Source organism: Hippopotamus amphibius, chromosome 4 (assembly GCF_030028045.1).
Source record: "Hippopotamus amphibius kiboko isolate mHipAmp2 chromosome 4, mHipAmp2.hap2, whole genome shotgun sequence".
Lineage (NCBI taxonomy): Eukaryota > Metazoa > Chordata > Mammalia > Artiodactyla > Hippopotamidae > Hippopotamus > Hippopotamus amphibius.
The window spans coordinates 28,310,161-28,329,752 of NC_080189.1; the positions used below are offsets into that span (position 1 = coordinate 28,310,161).

The window sequence follows — 19,592 nt, forward strand, 5'->3', positions numbered from 1 at the left end:
GTCTGATTTGGGACATGGGCAGAAGAGATGAAAAAGAGGTGATGATAGAGAGTGAATAGGAGGTAAAATTGATACGCTATAGAGACCAGAGATGAGAGGACAGGGACAGTGTGAGGGACAGGAGGACAGGATGGTTTTCAGGTTTCCAATTGGAAAACAGTACACAGCAGTGCTATTCACTAAGACAAGAAAACACTGGAAGGAGAAAGATTTGCAACAAAGATGATGAGTTTGAATTCATGCATGCTGGCTTTAAGGAGCTTATCAATTGGAGCTATAGATCTAGAGAAAATCCAGTGGTGCTTGGAGAGCCTGAGGAAGATAAGAGTGCGATTTGTAGGAACCTGCATGAAAGCAGGAATCTGTGACAGGGAGACACATTCTTCCTACTTGTGTCAGAACATTATAATCTGGGTGCACATAGAGACACCATCATTCTGTAGATGAGTCATCATACCAAGTCAGTTTTGATGCTTATTAGAGCTTCCCTGTTTCATTGCTTCAGCATCCTAGACTAATTGAACATAATGTAAACATACAAGGTTTCAGTATGAAGAGTATCCAGGTGAAAAAGAAGTACCAGTATTCCACTGTCTTTATCTTCCTAACCATCTTAAAGGAGGAAAAATGGAAATGTGAGAAAGAAAATATGTAACTTAATTTTAAAACAACTTGCTCAAAGTAGTTTAAAATGTTATCTTAGTCAAGGATCTTTTAGTTGCAGGTAATAGACAGGAGGCGGGACAGAAGGGGGCAGGCCACAACCGTTAAAAGAATGACACAGCCCTTGAGGATAGGACATAAACTGGTTGAAACCAACTAATCCCAACATGGTGGGAGATTTGACTTCCAGTAGACCTTGAGCCTCATTACACACTCACTGTAACACATTAACATGCTAAACGACACACCTACAGGTGCTATGACCATTCTGAGGCCAATCATCAAAGGCCAAAAAATGGGCAGTGGCCCAATTCCTACAAACCCCACCTCTCCCCCAATAGAGGTGGAATAATCCTTGCACTTGTTAGCCTATGAAATTACCCAGCCCATAAAAACTAACTGCCCCTGCAGCCTGGGGCCTCTCTCACCTTCTGAGAAGGTCCACATTCTATCTATGGAGTGTGTATCTCCCAGGGCCGTCTCACTTTCTGAGAGGGACACCATTCTGCATATGGAATGAGTATCTCTCCAAATAAACCTGCTTTCACTTTATTACGCCTCGTTCTTGAATTCTTTCCTGCGCGAAGCCAAGGACCCTCATTTGGAGGCCTGTCCCAGGGACTCACCCGAGACCTGGGATATAACCATCCCCTAGTGCTCCATTTTCCTGCAACATCTTTTCAAGAAGATGGTCTTCTCCCCCTCCCCACTTTTCCTTTGATTATAAAAATGCAGCCCATTTAGTTCTCGGGGCAGAGCCCTCTTGCCAGCCCGCCTGAATCCTTTACAACATCCTATTCTAATAAATCGACTTCTTACCTATCACTTTCCCTCTTGCTGAATTCCTTCTGTGCCAAGACATGAAGAAACTGAGCTTCATTAAGTCCTGAGATGAGTTATGGTTTTCAGTTGGAAGATTGTGGGTTTGCGTGCCACCTGAGTTGCACTTTCAGAAAACTCTGGAATAAACCCCAAAAAAAGGAAATGATATAGCACAATGGAGAATCCAGGAAGAAGAACTGATACTGGGTCTCAACTAGGAACTGGAAAGCTAGCAGGGATGCAGGCTTCTCTTCCTTTTATCTGCCTCTCTAGAGATCACGTGATCTCCCATCTTTGCTTCTTTCTTTGTCTGCTTCATTCTGATTTCTCTCTGTAAATTGCTTTCTCTTCTTTCTTGAACACAGCAGAAAATGGCCACCCCGCATTCCTTGCATTTATATGTCCTTAGTTTATGCATTTATCATATACTAACATCTAGAATGTATGATCCCCAGGTCTCTGGAAACAAGTTTTTTGGCCAGATGAGATTAGATATTTAGCCCTGGTCCAATCTTCTATGGCCAGAAGGGTCTTAAACCTTAGATGTGACCTTCTAAGGGCAAGGTCACAAAATATAAATGTGGCTACCACCACTCAGGATCCTGAACATCAGCTTTTGAAAAAGACTAGGCATCTATTACAGGAAAATATAGAAGAGTAAAGATGACCTGGATTCCAGTTATTAGTAAGTGATTTGAAAGCTAGCAATGAGCAGAAAGTGAATGGGAAAAGCACAGTAAAAGAAACGAATTTGAAAACATACGTATGCTGCTATCTCCAAAGGAGACACAGGGACTGGGAACTTAGAAGGCAAAATGCAACCTTCTACGGTATTTTAGTAAATAATATTGTACTTGTCCTTGAGACATTGCTATCAAACCAATTTCTCTCCCTTCCTCTGCTCTGTTCTGTATTGTAGGGGGGTCACCCTTATCATTCCCGGCTTCTAAATCAGCTGATTTCCTTGGGTGCACTCAGTGAGAGTGCTGACCAAGCAGAGAAAAACAATTATTGGACTTTGATGAAAAGATAACTTATACCCAAATACTATTTTACCTTAAACATTTGTCAGTATTTGCTTTCCTTGCCCTGCTTAGGACTAGTTGTTGAGGCTCTTCACTTGAAGCTTATGCTTCAGAGTTGTCACTAGTCTATTCAATGCTTTTGTAGGAGTCAGCAAAAGATGTCACCTCTGGGAGGCAGGGCCACGACTTGGCTAATGGAGTGTGAGCCAGATTTCAGCTCATACAAATCTAGAAATTATCATTTGGCATGCTGCAAGTGCAAAGGAAAATCATGGATTTAGAAAACTTCCACTTAAAGGAACTACACTGTTGGCAGTTTCCCTTGACCAGTCCATGCACCTACCTCCCAGCTGCTGGCAGGGTTGCCTGCTAATGGCTCATAGTTGCTTCCTTCTCCAGAAATCTGGCATTGCCTTTGGGAGTCAGCACCCAAATCCCAAAGCTCCCACCTCCCAAAGCCAATGGCTGAGTGTGTAATAAGTGACACACAAAAGGCTGATCCTCTTGCCTCAAGGTGACATTTCTGTGGAGTGATTTATGATCCTTGATTCAATGTATTGGATCAGGCAAATGACTTCCTCGGACATGTCATTTGTGTGGCTATTCCCCATTCCTTATGCAGCTTCCTTCATTCCTTATGAGTGTTTCTTGAAGAACATTCCTCAATAAATCATGTGTGCCTGAACTCCAGTCTCAGGCTTTGCTTCTAGGGAAACTGCTCGAATACAATCACTGATTATAAAGTTTTAAAAAAATCTCTAGAGGACAAATAGATTCTGGAGAAATACGGGAATAATTTAAGCAATGAAAAAAATTGGTACTCTAGTATTAAGACCTAAGAACTCGATTTATCATGAAAATTTATAATTATTGATGATGTGGCAAATTGTTTTTTGGTATTGGAAACTTACGAACTGAGAAAACAGAGAAGAGAAATCAGTTTTAAAACTTATACACTCCATAGGGTATTCAGGTTACACATGTTTATTGCAGAGTTAAAAAAAAAAGATTCTTAAAAATCTTTTTGTGTGTGTGTAGAGGGGACAGTCTTTAGTTCTATTTAGCAGTAATAGCTACCATTTACTGAGCAACCATTAAGTGCCAGGTTTCATAGCATGTGCTGTTATATATAATATTTCAGTTTTACTCCCTGCAACAATCTCATGAGATAGGTATGATCTCCATTTTACAGATGAGAAAACTGAGGTACAGTGAAGTAATACGACCACTGTAGAGCTGGCCATCACCTAGGTCTGTCTGACTATAATGACTGCATTATTTTGATTATATTATGCTGCCTCTCAATGACATTTTCAGACACATTTATCATGTTTTTATTTATTTATTTATTTTTTGGCACACGGGCTTAGTTGCTCCGTGGCATGTGGGATCTTCCTGGAGCAGGGATCGAACTCATGTCCTCCGCATTGGCAGGCAGACTCCCAACCACTGCGCCACCTAGGAAGCCCCAGACACATTTAATCAACAGCAGTTGCTAAATAACAAACCAAATATATCCACATATTCTCTTACACTTTTTTGCCTTTTCCATTTTTAGGCACTGGTGAATGAGGAGTTTGAACTAATAATTGCTAAGGTCCCTTGATTCCCAAACAAGGAATAAGGAACTTATTCTAACATGACCACTGACTTTGGCTAAATTATTTGAGTGTTCAATGTTTTTCCTCAACTACTTAAAACAAACAAACAAACAAACAAACACACAAAAAACCTAATATTAACTTCTGAGCCATGGGGAATTGAGAGGCATGACTGATTTAATGATTATTTAGTATTACACAATCTTGTTTTGAATATAAATGATACATATTAGAGAGAGAATTCCATGAAACCATGGTTACAAATTACCCATTCCTTTCTACTGAGGTAATTAAAAGTAGGATATTTATGCTCATGGGATTGTAATTCTTATCACCCTCTCTTAGATGCAGGCTTATAATTAGGCTTATAGATTCATTTTTATACCACCAAAAGGTTGTTTGTAATAATGAAAAAAAATATTGTTTATCTTCTCTTTTGCACTGCCTTTTTACTCATTACTTTTTAAAAAGCTGGATGTCTTTTCCCATGAGACTGACTATTCAATTTTAAGTTGAAAAGGACCTTAGGAATCATTAATTCATTCCCTTCATTTCACAAAGCAGTAAGAAGCATACAGAAGTTGAGCAACTTTACTAAGATTACATGGCTAGTTAATATCAGAACTCAGATTAGAACAGCTAATCTCTCTGCCCTAGCAGCTGTTTTGCCAGATGTGAATAATGAAGATATTGTGTCTACAGAGTCTACACTGTCTAGGCCTCAAACTGACAGGAATATATCCCAGTGGATTTTATAATTCTCTCCCAAAAAAGGAATGGGATTCAGATACAGTCTGACATATAACGCTATGTGTCATATGCTGGGGGAGGGGAGGAAGGTGCTTGCTAGTGCAGGTACATTTAACCCTCTGGACGTCCTCATGAAGGTCCGTCCATCAAAACTGCCAGGAAGGCTCTTTGAATCATAGACTGATGAGGCCCATCCCCAGCATTTCTGATTCAGTTTCTGGTTCAACGTGGTGCCTGAGATCTTGCATTTCTGACGAGTTCCCAAGTGATGCTACTGGTCAGGGGAACCACATTTTGAGAACTACTGGTCTATCTCCCCAGGACCTTAGGGATGGCCAGTCTACTGCATTTTGTTCTGGTTCTTGTTCTTACTCCAGTATTTTCTTTCAGAGTTGCTTTCCCAGACCAAGTTAACCTTGATTTACTGTTCTGGCAACTGTATCAAGCTAATAACCATCACTTCCCCAAATCCGTAACAATATACCCTGTATTTCTCCTCTCAAACTGGGACCCTGGATATCTATGCCTGCTCAGGATAAAAAAAAAAATTAATGGTCTGGACTTGCATTAGTTTGCTGGTCATCTAAGGCCACTCCTATCTACTGTGTTAGCCACAACCCCTCTCCCTGCTCCCATTAGGTTTTGTGCTGATTTCCGCAGATTGTATTTTCTCCCCAAGGGCTCTCAGAATATCACATACTTAGTACTATGTGGCAGAGTTTGGACAGGATTCTAAGTTTTTAGACTTGATTTCAAAGCTATGTTTGTACCTTATGAAAAATATTCATATATTGTGCCTTGGATCAGAAGTGATCACTTGATTTACAAGTATACATTTAATATTGTATAGGTTCAACATTAAGAAGATACCAAGATGGATAATACATGCTCCAAGCTCTCAGAGAGCCTTAAGACTAATCATGGAGGAAACAGACATTTAAAAAGTAATGATAATTTCCAAATGGAAAATCTGCGTATCACTGGCTTTGACAACATATTACGATATATTAAAATGATACACTATAATTTTCTTTAATGGACCAGCTAAGTAGCTACTCACAGATAAATGATATCAAAATGTATTATCTTATCGTACAAATCCATTCAACAATTACTAACTTTCCAAGGGCAAATAACCTAATTAATGTGGAAGAAAAAAATTGCTAGTTCTTATTAAAGAACTAATGGAATAGTATTAAAGACAAAAAATAGTATTAAAGACAAAAAATGGAATAAAGAGGATCGCTTACTTCCAAGAGACAAAGTTTTATAATCTTTTACCTATGTATGTTATATACATGTAATGCAGTACACAAAATGCTGTCATATCACATTGGAAAGCAAATACTATTTATGTTTACTATTTTATGTTATTGCTTTGTCTAAGAAGACCTCTTCTCCAGTCATCTAGTGTCCAAAAGTTCCTACTGTCTCTTGCTATCTTCTCCCCAACTAAATAAACTACTTGCTGAGTACCTATATATACTCTTCCTATGCTCAGGGAGTTTCTGACCTTATGAATCTGCAGACCCCTAAAGCTGAACTGAAAATCTCTCAGGCTTTCTTCCAATTAGGGCACAGGTGTGTGACTTTTCTCTAAACAGGCAACTCATGGGCAACTGTGATTTCAAAGCACATCAAGAAGCAGGTGGCACAAGGAACCCATTTTGGCAAAGGTGACAGCAGAAATATACAGCTTTTAGAAACCCAGAAGAGTTCTAGTTTCGAGTTCCCAGTTTTAGCATTGGATTTACAGTGTCTGTCCAGAGATGACGACAGATCAGAGTTCACTGTAGCAGTCCAGAGTGAAACGTGGGTATAGATTCTAGTTGCATAAAGAATGAATTAGGAGGCCTAACATTTGACCAATAGGCATTTCAGAAAGAGGAGAGAAAAACTGAGTGGAGAAAATGATGAGAAAGTGACACAAGAAAACATTCCATTACTAAAGGACACGTGTTTTTTAGATAGAAAGGGCATTTGAAATACCCATTTAATACAGTAAGTGTCAAAAGATCCCACTATTGATACATCACTAAATTTCAGAATTCCGTGAGGAAACAGAAGATCCTAAAAACTTCTAGAAGATAATAAACAGTCACACGCAAGGGACCAGCATCAGAGTAACATTACATTTGAAGAGCAATGTTAAAATTAGAAATCAATGGAATAACACTTTCAAACTCTGATTTTCAATCTGAAATTGTAGACCCTGTTAAACTATCAGCCATTTGTGAGATTAGAATAAGACATCTGACGTGCAAGGTCTCAAAACTTTTACTTGCTATCTATATTTTTCTAGGGGGGAAGTCACTAAGGAATGTATACTACCCAAGCAAGGGAAAAACCAAGATACTTAACATAGGATCCAAGAATCAGAGGGCCCAACACAGAAGAGGTGAAAGGAAATCCCAGACAACAGGCAGGCAGTCAAGAGAGTAACAGTCTAGATTAACACAGGATGATGAAGGGCCCTGGGAGACAGGTCTCTGATTAAAACAAACAAACAAACACAACATAGTACATCTAGTGGATTCCTGATAAATTTGATTACGTGGAAAACAGTGTGAGGAGGGATTTTATAGTTGTTAAAGAATATGGAAGAAATGAAGCAACTAAACAAAAGAAAACTTGAGGAAATCATTGAGGGGAAAATAAACCCAACAAATTAAGGCCGCACAGGAATGTAAATATTGTAATGTAAATATGGAAAGGAACAGTTCAGAGTGGATGACTCGGGGGGAGCAAATGGGGGTAAAGAAGGAAGCACGGACCTTCTGGGTTTTGCTGTTGTTAGAAGCTTTGTAGTATCATTTCACTTTTCAAATCAAGTCAATGTATCACCTTTAATAAAGCTACAGATTTTTAAGAAGTTATATGTATTTATCAATATGTACGTATAAATATTGAATGTTGTACACCTGAAATTAATGTTACATGTTAATTATATCTCAATTAAAAAAATAAAATAAATAAGCCTAGATTTCAACTCTGAAATGGAAAATGAACTACTAATAAACCTGAAGTGAAAAAGAGTAATAAAAATGAACACAAAAATTACTGAAATAGAAATAACAAACTTGATCAAAATAACAAAAAAGTTATATGGTGGAAGAGTCCATATCCTTCACCTCAATACTTTCAGTGAGGTAACACACGGGGATTTGTGGCATCTTCAAATCATCACAAGTATCCAAACTGCCTACTCACCCACAGGGTACACCGACCTTGAGCACATTATCATATAGAAGCCAATGTTGTCCCCCTCTCATCTGGAATAATCCAATTGAGAACTACTGAGTATTCATTAAAGAGCAGGGGCAAAAAACAAACAAAAACAAACAAACAAAGACAGTAAACAGCATCCTGGGAACTGTAACATACATAGGTCTTCAAATCATTTCTTGAATAAAGGTATATATTAGGTATGTGGAGACTAGTGGTAGTGGCCATATAGTGCTAGTAACTATCACTGGTAATTCACTAGCACCATTAAGAATTCAGTTTTCCACTAAGACCAATAAGAAATCAGAATGGGTTGTAAATAAGCTGTCTATTTCTAAAAAAAGTAAGCCCCACAGAGGCTTGTACTCAAAATGAATTTAAAAGGGAGAGGGAGGGGAATATCGTTTGCTAGCTTACTTTTCAAGATTTTAGTTGATGAAAAATAAAACATTTAACTTGGGAGAACAAGGACAAATTCTCTTAAATACTGCTACACGAAACATTCACATAAATGTGCAGAGAGATACTTTCCAAGGTGAACATTCTATACCCATGGGGGAAGTGACATTCATCATCCCTGCAGGATCCAGGTTTGCTGTTGTTCTGTCTCTATAACTCAGCTCTGCCATGGGAAAGCAGCACATCAGGACCGGTGATTATGACTACAATGGCTGCCTAATGCCACAGATCCCTGTGTGCAGCCACCTCTACATTCCCTTACAATGAAGGGTGTCACTACATTTTTAAATGATTAACATTAGCAAGGGGAACAGGGTGTTTCAGAGGACTTGCAACAGTACATAAACAATGATATCTGTAAAGAAGAAAAGTGGATTAACAGAGCACCAGGACAGGCGAAATTGGCAAAGTATAATGATAACGGCAGGGAATGCATCTGAAAAAATGCCCTCGTTTCCATAAATAAGTTACCCTAATGTTTTGTGTTAAAATGAGGACTTTACCTTAAAGGACCATAACAAAGAAGAAAATAAAAGACCTAAAATAGATTTTGAGTCAAGGAAATTCAAATAGGAAAAATCAAACAAGAATTGCCTTATTCTTTGTGATATTCAGAAGCATTTTAAGACAGCTTATCCATTTTATACATACAGGGACATAAAATCCCTATACTTTTCTTAACCTAGCTTACAAACTTCAAGATACTTAGCTGAAGGGAAATAGAATCCTTCTTATTTCCTGGATCAAATCCAGTCTCTCAAACTGGGTAAAAAGAATTTGAGATAAAAAAATAACTTGCCAAAGAAAACAGACAGAAAGATGTCTTGTGTTCTGCCAAACAGAGTATACGCTATCAAGAATCAAAGGAAGAAAGGGACTTGCTAAAACTTTTGAAACAAATATAGCTGGTACTGCTTGGTCTCAAGATGAACATGGAAAAACAGAACCCTTGTATGCATGGTAAAGGGGGAAAATTCAAATACCACTTGCTCACATGTTCATGAGGGTAAGGAAGTCCTATTTCCAATGCAATGTTCACGCTTACTCTTCCCACATTTTGAGAACAAAGAGTGGGAAAAAGCCTAGAGAAAAGCAAAAATAACAATGAAGGGGTAGAAAATAAGACCTTAAACCATACTTAAAATTTTGAGGAAAAGTTAAAAGAAATCTTTTGGACTTGAGACAAAAGCCTATGGTCGTGATAATTTTCCATCCTCATTTCTAAAGAAAAAAGAACAAGGGCAGAGAGTTAGAAAATTGCATTTAGAAGTAGACAAGATTTTAAAATTTTCCTGAAAGAAAAAAATCAATTAAAACGTAAAGAGTCTAGGCTAACAAGAGGTTGTGAAAGGACTGGAACCCAATAGTTCTCAGCATGGGATAGATTCTTCAACTCATAGCTACTGTCCATTCATCTATTCTCCTATAGCTCCTTTTTTCACAGTCCTTCTCCACATCTCTCTCTCCCATCTTCAAAACAGTTTAGTAGTCTACAAGGTTTAAAGGCTGGCAATCTGGCATAAAAATTGCTATCTTTCAGTTGTTATTAATTAGAAAGTAATATGATTCTGTCTCTAGATTTATAGTTTTAAAAAGTTTTATAATTTCAGCATACTGGGACACATATAACCTATGTGGCATAATATACAGCCTAACTAGAAATTCTGACAGCAAAGAAATTATGCCCCAAATTCACTACCACACATTTGAAGAATTACAGAGTCCCAAATATGAAGGACAGTTTTCAAAGTACCAGGCTTAGATACAACAAAGGTAAAAATGCACATTTCAACTCCACACTTGTTCCACTAGCTAAGGGAAGGCAGAGCAGACTACAGGCAAGGATGGTCAATGACAGGACAAATCATATTTGAGTGATCACTCTTATCAGGTACTTTACACGTGCTATCTCAGTAATTTCTATAACTTTGAAGTAGGTTTGATTATCTCTCATTATCCTACACCTTTATTAAATAGCAATTATTTTCATTTTACAGAAGAGGAAACAAATTCAGAATAGCAACTTGGCCTAAGTCCATAACGTTAGAAATGACAGAACAAGAACCCCAACTTAGGCCTATCTGAAGCCTATGTTTTTGTTACTCTCCTGGTTCACAGGTCTGAAAATATTACAGCTCTAACGACTACTTCTCAAGACTTTGTAATGCTTTCCACTGTCACTGTGGCTTTAATTTATAAGAACTTCACTTTTGATACAAGAGTTTTGTTGGCTCTGAAATTCAGGGGCAACTCCTGTTTTATATTTTGACTATTGCCTGTCTAAACCTAATTATTTCACAAAAAGGCTGCCTGCCTTTTTGAAATCACTTTTTTCCCTAACATGATTAATCAAGGTTAACTGTGAAACATCCATACTTTAAGTGAGGAGTCCTAGGAATATATGAACTCATTTTCCTTCTTGATTTATTACTACTTAGCTAATTTCATTAAAAAAAACTTTCATTTTAATTCTCTATATTTTTAAACTGTATTAATAATGGTTTAGCAATCCAGTAAAGATTTGTACTAGAAGCTTTCAGAAATGTTAAAATCTGATAGTTTTACCAAATTTTATTTGGCAAAGGATAAATGTTCTAAGTTTAATATAGCTAACATTTTTATTTTTACTGAATAATAAGCAAACATGACAGTAAAATTTATGCAAGAAAAGCTAATTTGTTTAAAGTGGAGATGCTTATTCTATAAATCACAGCAGTGGTGGGTATTATTTATCATTTACATATTCCAAAATTTCGTTTTAAGACAGCTGTCTAGTATTTAATTTACTGAACAAAGGGGGTTATCCTAGGTGGCTTCAATATTCTGAGGCATATAAAAAAAACAAAAACACAAAAGAATTCCTGAGATTTATTACTTCTAAGGATAAAATCACCTGATGTATTTTCCTGAATGACATTCATTTTGCATAAAAAAGAAAAGGTCTTTCGGGTTTGAGAGAAAGAAAAAGACGAGATGGCGGGAAAAAGAAACATTTTTCAATTCACAAAACAGGGGCGGGTATGTGTAGAGGACCCTTACGCAAACGTTACAAATACATTTATCCTACGAGACACACGAGCGGGCGGCAGAAATCTTCTCTGAGCGCATCTGCTCTTTTGGAACATCCATCAGCAAGATCTCTCTCTCACAATCCTGGGAGACCCCTGTTCCTCCACTCCCGCTGCTGAAGTCTGGACAAACTCTGAGAAACCGTAGGCACCTGCGGCTCTGACGAAACCGGCGAGGAGCACCGAGGACCGCGTCCCTTCTCCCATTTTCAGTCTCCAAATTCCGACCTTTCTGACAAGCGGTATTGAACGTCAGGCTGTCGCGCCCCAGAAATAAGAGCTTTCCGGGGAGAATGATCTGGGTCTGCACGGACGCTCCGCAAAGGTGTGCGTCCACAGAAGAGGGACGGACAGCTCGGCCGCGGAGACCAGCCGCCTCCTCTCTCCAGGCCTCTGCGGCCGCCCGGCGACACCCGAGGAACAAGCCTAGACGCCCGAGCCCGCGTCGCACCCACAGCCCAGCATCCAACGGCGCCGCCGGCGCCTCGGCCGGAAGGGGGCGTGGCGTCGGGCTGGAGCGGCGAAGGCCGCCGCGGCGTGGGGGGTGGGGGTTCCTCCGGGGGCCGCCCCGCAGCCGCGCGTTTCCGGCGCGCTCCCCCGCGTCTTGCGTCCTGTGGTCGCGCCCGTCCCCGCTGCCATGTTGGATTGTGCGGCCGCCGCCGCCGCCGCCGCAGGAGGGTTGGAGGAGGAGTTGGGAGTTTAGCGCAGTGGCCGGAGGGCGAGGACAACGACCGTCCGGCCGGAGCCTGCCCCGGCGGGAGCTGGGAGCCTCCCCTTGGCAGCGCGGCCCACCGTCGGCTCCTCCTTCCGAGGCCTCCTCCCCGCGCCGGAGGAGCGGCGAGATGCTGCGCCTCTAGCTCCCCTCCTCCCGCCCCTGTCCCCGCGAAGGGGAACGAGCGCTCGTCCACTCGCCGGAGGAGACGGCCCTGGCCTCCCTGCCCCGCGGGCGAAGCCATGAGCTCCGGCCAGCAGCAGCCGCCGCCGCCGCGGAGGGTCACCAACGTGGGGTCCCTGCTGCTCACCCCGCAGGAGAACGAGTCCCTCTTCACCTTCCTCGGCAAGAAATGTGTGGTCAGTGGCCGAGACCCGCGCCGCCGCCCGCGACCTTACCTGCCGAGCCCGGGCAGGGGGGCCGGGACGTGGGAGTGGGGAAGGAGGCGGGAGCGGCGCGCGGAGGGGCGGGCTGCCGGCCGGGCCTCCCGCCGGCCCTGGCCCCGCGTCGGCCCCCGGGCCCGGCTTCCCGGCTGCGGACTGCGCGGGGCGCAGGGACGTGTCAGCTCCGCAGGCCTGCCCTGGAGCCCGGCTCGGCCGGCCCCGGGCCCGTGCCCCTTGCTGCTGGTGCCGACTCTGCTGTCAGGCCTCTGGCGGGGGGGGTTCTTCTTGCGCGAGCTGCTTGATCGCAGTAGCTGGGCCCTGGGCTGGCCCTTGCTTCTCCGCCTACGGCCCTGATGTGGGGGCACCTTCCTTCACAGTGCCAGAGGTCTCAGGAGTGGGTAGGTCGGGGGCCGAAGGCTAGATGTGAGTGAAGTGGACTGTAAGGTGGTTTTTTAATCTCCGTGGAGGGTCTCAGGAGGGAATGAAGTCGAGTGCATGGGTTCAGAGCGAGGGCAGGAAAGGCTACTGCTCCCCATTGCAGAGAAACGAGCTGTATTTCTCGGCAGTGTCTCCCGGGCCTGGTTTTTTCTCTTTTCTCCACTGTTTTTTGGTGTTCTGGGTTTGGTTTTTTGGGGTTTTGTGTGTGTTTTTGGTTGTTTTGTTTTGCATTGGTGGGAGATGCTGCTCCCCCACAAGCAAGCGCAGGGGAACCGCAGTCTCCGGCAGTTCGTGGCCTTTTGGGGTCTGAGAATGGCTCTGAGGTTGCTGCTGTGCGGCCTGTTCCCACCCCAGATGGCCGGTTGGGAGCAAGCAGTTCTGCTGTGGGAAGGGGAATGTGTGTTGTTGACGGAAGCATTCATTACGTCGGCTGCTGGCCCTTCTGGGGGTGGGGAGGTTCTGGTCTGTGGGGTAGGCCTTGTCAGGCTGCATCTTCCTGAGGTGGCTGGGCTGAACTGAGGGTGAGATTGTTGAAACGCTGTTTGGGTCCCTTTCTCCGGGCTTTCCTGCTTAACACTTGCAGAGTAGGTGCCACTGGAACCCCGGGAAATGTCAACAGAGCTTGTACCTTTTACAGTTTTTCTTAGTAGTGTTAAATGTGTTTTACCAGACTACACCTGCGTGTTTTCGAAGTTAGGATTAGACAGGTTCTGGGAAGTTACCAGATTAATTGTTAACTTTCTAGGGTTTACCCTTTGTATCCTGTGCCGTCCAGTAGAAGATTGAATCATTACATTCAGTTCAGATGTGTTTCATGTTTCAGAACTTAGACCTGATTAGAAGAATAAAATGAGGGGGTGGCTTAAAATGAGAATTTTGGGAGCAACTGTAAAGATAGTCAAGCCCCTACTACCCCCACCACTTTTTAAGCCAATGAGACAACTGAGCCGGTGAGCCCTAAGTCACACAGCCATTTAGTAAGGTAACCAGAACTAGAGAGCCAGGGCTGCTGATGCCCACTCTGTTGTGCTTTCCACTACATCATGTTGCGTTAGAAGAGTTTTTTTCTTCCTTGCTTTGGTTTATTTAAAAGTGGTGTTAAAGAAATAACTTCCTTTTTTCACCAGAAACTGATAAAGTGTAAGATTCTTAAAGCAGCACTAGTTTTTGCATACTTTCAACTTAGGAGAATGTCCAGCACTTTGAAAGTGACATTATCTGTAAAAAATTTTTTAAATTTTTTGGGTTTACTGCTTTTGCTGTGTAATGTGTGTCAGAAAGGAAGTAGTTGTACTGTGTGTTACATACCAGACACCTTAACTCTAGGCAGGAAGGACATTACATTTATATGCAAGTATACTGACTGATTGCTCTGTGCTTACCTGTAATGTTGACTGGTTTCAAGAAAAATGACGTGTGGAAGAATACAGTGATAGGTAGAGAATGAATTTCTGTCATTTATAACCACACTGTTATTGTTACCTGCCCATGTGGTATGAAATGGTTGCAAAGATTAACTTTAATATTTGAAGTCTCCAATTATTAGGGAGTAAAGAATGATATCTTAATTTCTGGAACAGTCTTTTCACCCCCTTTTCTGACTATGCTTTTTTTATTTTGTACAGTACTGAAGTACATTGTCTCATTAAAAAAAAGATCAAGCAATGAGATTTATAGGTCAGACCAAATTTGTTAAGACATGTATTCAGAGCTCTAAGAATTCAGGAAACGAAATTGGAGTAGTTATAGTCCCAGCTCTCAAAGAGTTTCATTCCTTCTTTCACTCAACAAATATGTATTGAGTAGCTAAATGTTGAAGTCAAAATCAGGGTTGATGCGTGCCTGATGTGTAAAAGGCTGCATGTCTCAATGGAAATATCCCGGCTTTGTAATCAGCAAGCAGGGGTTTAAACTCATATGGTCACTTTGGACATGTTCCTTAAGCCCCCTATCCTAGAACTGGTTTTCTCATTTCTAAAATTGGGATACTGTCTTGTGGGGTGGTTGTGTGGATTAGAAGGACTGTATGTAAATGTGTGGATGCTATTGTTTTTATAAAGATTTAAGAGATCAAAAGAGAGATTGAGTAAAGGCTTTTTGGAATGGTTACCCCCCGAATATTTAAGATTAGTAGATATGGTCATCATCACATGCTCAAGTCCCTTGCAGTCAGCTCTTCACATCCAGAGATTTGGAGGGCTGACTGTACCAGCCAGCTTGGTGAGAGGTCAGGGGACCTACTAATAGTGTGTTATGGAGCAAAAAGGGTTCTCAAGTTTAGGTATGCTTTGGAATCATTGGGGAGATTATTACAAATGCATATGGCTGGGCCAAATTCCTAGGTAATATTCAAATTCATTGGGTCTGAAGTGGAACTTGGGCATTTCTATTTTTAGCAAGCTTAATGGAAGGCTCTAACATATCATAATTTGAGAATGACTGCTGAAATCCACTGTTTGCTAATAGGATAATCCCGAAGCACATTGTAAATGTTAATAGGTTTTCCTTCCAACTTTAGTCCATATTCTGTGAGTTAAGGTGAAGTTAAGTGAACCTCTTTTAGGACAGCATTTCTCTAACCCCTTAAGGTAACAATGTGTATTTCACAGATACAGATATACGAGAGATGCAATTGGGGAAGTATTGCATTAGTTAGTAGGGAACCACAAGATCAGATTTGACTTTTGGAAAGTTTGGGGAGAAAGGTGGAGGCACTCTATTATGGAAGGTGGATTGAGGGTTGTAAGATTGGAGGAAAAGGAGATCAGATACGTGTTTACAATAGTCTGCATGAAATATGATGAGGGTCTGAATTAAAGCAGTGCTGGTGGGACCAGGGACAAAAAGACTCCAGTAGGATTTCATCCCCCTTAGATAGAGGGCATGAAGGAAGGGAACTGGGGTAGAGGCAAGTATAAAACCACCAGCAGAAAAAGTGTGCAGAAACATGCATGTGTCACTAGATGTAAATACGCCCAGATGTTAATGAAACTCTAGGTTGGTGATTGTTTTCTTGGAGGAAGTGAATCTTCAGTAAATCTATAGTTTTACCACAGTTTTTAAAAATAGATTTTGAGAAAGTTGAGGCTTCATTTAAAGTTACATGTAAATGTAAAAATATACATTATGTACTTTTACATAAAGTTAATAGTTCTGATACACTTTATTAGCTGGTAGTATTTTCTTAGAACAATTAAGAAGAGTTAAAAACAAGATTATTATGTCTTGTTTTGTAGTTAGTTAAGTTCTGTTGCCTTTCATGTTGTGTGATTTAACTTATTTTCTGTAAAGAGTATATCTATCTTGCCAAGAAGAGTTAAAAATATAAATTCCTGAGTAAGAAATTGAGTATTGGGAAAAAACAAAACCTTATACTATCCCTCTGCAACCATGTCTGGTCCAAATGGATTGGGGATAGAAATGTTGACTGTTACCATTCCCTGCATACTCACTTGATTTGTTTCAAGATTTAGTGATACTTAAGAAGGCATTTTTATTAACTAACTTTAAAGTTTATTTTCTTTAGTTCCTCAGCACTTGTTTTAACTTGCTTATAGTCTTCAGCTTTTTGTTTATTTTCTTACCCTAGATATAAATTCTGGGAGATTAGATCTAATGCCTACACAGTCTTCTATAATTTTTATAATAACCAGCATACAGATCCCTGAATACTTACTGATTACATAATTATAATAGCTAACTTGTTTACTCTTTAGGAGTTTATTCAGCATTTCTCATTGCTTGATCAGGTTGTTAAAACCTTCAGTTTGAAATGCAGATGGTATCTGGACTTCAGTCTTCATTTATTATCAGAACAAGTGGTTCTGCTGCTGAACTAATATAGTAGGAACAGTAGCTTTCCAACAGTTACTTTGTTTCTGTTCTAAATTCTTAAATAGGTTTAGAGAAAGAGGTGCCTAGAGGGATCATTGTCTTGATGGAAGCCTAAATTGAGGCAGTCCCCAAGGGAAGTTAGTGCTGGAAATGTATTTCACCTTGAGTTATCTGTGAGGAGGAAAAAGGTAAAAATTCATGGGATTTGGAATAGACAAAGATGGGAAGGTAACCTAGGCTACTAAAGAGGAAAAAGGTGAGTACAGAAGTGAGTGTCGGGACTTCCCTGGTGGTCCAGTGTGTAAGACTCCGAGGTCCCAGTGTGGGGGGCCCGGGTTTGATCTCTGCTCGGGGAACTAGATCCCGCATGCATGCTACAACTAAGACTCCGCATGCTGCAACTAAAGATCCTCCATGCTGCAACTAAAAATCCCACGTGCCACAACTAAGACCCCACACAGCCGAATTAATAGATAAATAAAAATAAATACTTGGGGCTTCCCTTGGGGCTTCGTCCAGTGGTAGAGAATCCGCCTTCCAATGCAGGGGATGCAGGTTCAATCCCTGGTCAGGGAACTGAGATCCCACATGCCACAGGGCAACTAAGCCCATGCACCTCAACTAGAAAAGCCTGTATGCTGCAAACTACAGAGCCCACATGCCCTGGAGCCTGCGCCACAACTAGAGAGAGAAAACCCGTATGCCACAAGTAGAGAGAACTCCACACTCAGCAGTGAAAGATCCTGCATGCCTCAGTGAAGATCCCACGTGCTATAACTAAGACCCAACGCAGCCAAAAAATTAATTAATTAAAAATAAAAAATATATATATATTTAATTAAAAAAGAAGTGGGCATCATACAGGGTGGACCGTAAGCACAGGAGGAGACTTAGAAGAATTCAGCAGATCTGTGTTTATATATCCTGTTTCTTGTTATTCTTAGCTCTATACCATAGGTAGATTTCTTAACAAATATGAGCCTTAGTGTCCAGATTTGTAAAATGGACTTAGTCAAGGATTTCAGAGAATAATGCAGTAATGTGTGTAAAGCAGTTAGAATGCCTGCCACTTACAAAGTGTTCTGGGAGTTGGAGAAGCATGTGAAAGAATGTTATTAATACTATTCACTAACTGTGTATTGTATTTGTTTTGATTTAGGTAAATTAATTCGAACATTTTGGCTTAAAGTCAGTACATTATAGAGTATGTAAATTAAGAGTTAAGCAACAGCTGGAACAAATCTATTTGGGGAGTTTCTGGGCAGCCTTAGCCTCTCTGGCTGCTGACCGGAAAGGAAAAAGGGATACTGGTATAAGAGTTAGGAGGAGTTCCTGGGTTTTAGTCTGTGCTCTGCCACCAATTAATTGTGAATGTGAACAAGAATCTCTACCTTCCTGAACCACACTTTTCTGGTCTGAAAATGAGTGGTTAGACAGATAACACCACAGTCTTTCCACCTTTAATGTTCTACCACTCTAAATATTCTAGTTGCTAGGGACTCTAGCAGGGAAAGAACAGCTCTTCTGTTAACCTTGGCACATGTGTGTTTTGCACAGTGAATACAAAGATAGTATATATCTAAGTGCAAGGTAGATAATCTAAATCATTTCACTGCAACTTCCCGTTTCTAACTTACCTTTTTATTAGCATCACAATTTAATAGGCATTTTACCTTAGAGCAGGGTGAACAGAATTAAAAAAGCATTAGTAATAGAATAATCAGCTCTCAGCTAACTTTGCATTATTATTATTAATTATTTATTCTACTTACAAGGAATTTTTGGCTTATTATAAGTATGCCTTTTAATTAAGATGGCGTTCCTATCTGGAACCTTATTAAATTTTATTAGTGATATGATAGTTTGGTGTTACCCTTTATTGCTTATTATCTAAGGTTAAAAATAAGTTCTTTTTTTTTAAAGTTTTTAGTTTTAAGTGTTGGACTCAATAGTTGTAGTAAACTGATTTGGTTCACTTTTAATCACTGAGTGGTTAAAAGTTGAGGTTTAGAAGAGCAGATAGAGTTCAGCTTTATTATATTCTGTCTGAGAGTCATAGCTTTGATCTAACAGATGAGAACTCAGCATTATTAATAGAATTCACTTTCACTGTAAAGGTTCTGGAAGTGAAACAAGTTCATACAGTCTTGTCCAGAGTGATATATCTTGTTAAGTGTAAATAAAATTATTATTGGTGTATGACTGAACGATCCAGTATTTTTTAAGTATTAAGTATTGTTTACTAATTGGAAGATGTTTGGCATATTTAACTGTATTCATAAATGTGTAACAAAAATGTATTTTGTTTTTTATTGTATATATATAGCAGTATTCTTGGAAATAGTAGAGGATTACATCACTGTAGTATTAATATAAGAGTGAAATTATTAGAAAACATCAGTTTCACTTTAGAGTTAATGTGTTGTAAAGGAATTTATGACCCTTTTTTTAGAGAGACAGAATAACTGGTGTAATGTTTAAGAGGTGAATCTAGAAAAACTCCCTTTAGAAAACAGAATTGAGTGAAAGATTTGTAGTAACTTCATATTTCAATTACTGTGACTATGTGTTAGTTTAATTGTTCTCAATATCCTTGGCTCCTCAGTTCCTCT

At 40.4% G+C, this 19,592-nt stretch overlaps 1 protein-coding gene across 1 annotated transcript in view; it reads left to right on the plus strand.

Annotated features, from left to right (window-relative positions):
- The first annotated feature begins 11,878 nt into the window (after positions 1–11,878).
- WASL (WASP like actin nucleation promoting factor) overlaps positions 11,879–19,592 on the plus strand; it is a 64,149-nt gene continuing 56,435 nt past the window's right edge. The window contains 2 exon segments of the mRNA XM_057730949.1: positions 11,879–12,152; positions 12,154–12,684. Coding sequence (XP_057586932.1) covers positions 11,907–12,152; positions 12,154–12,684 — 777 coding nt within the window. The 5' untranslated portion in view covers positions 11,879–11,906.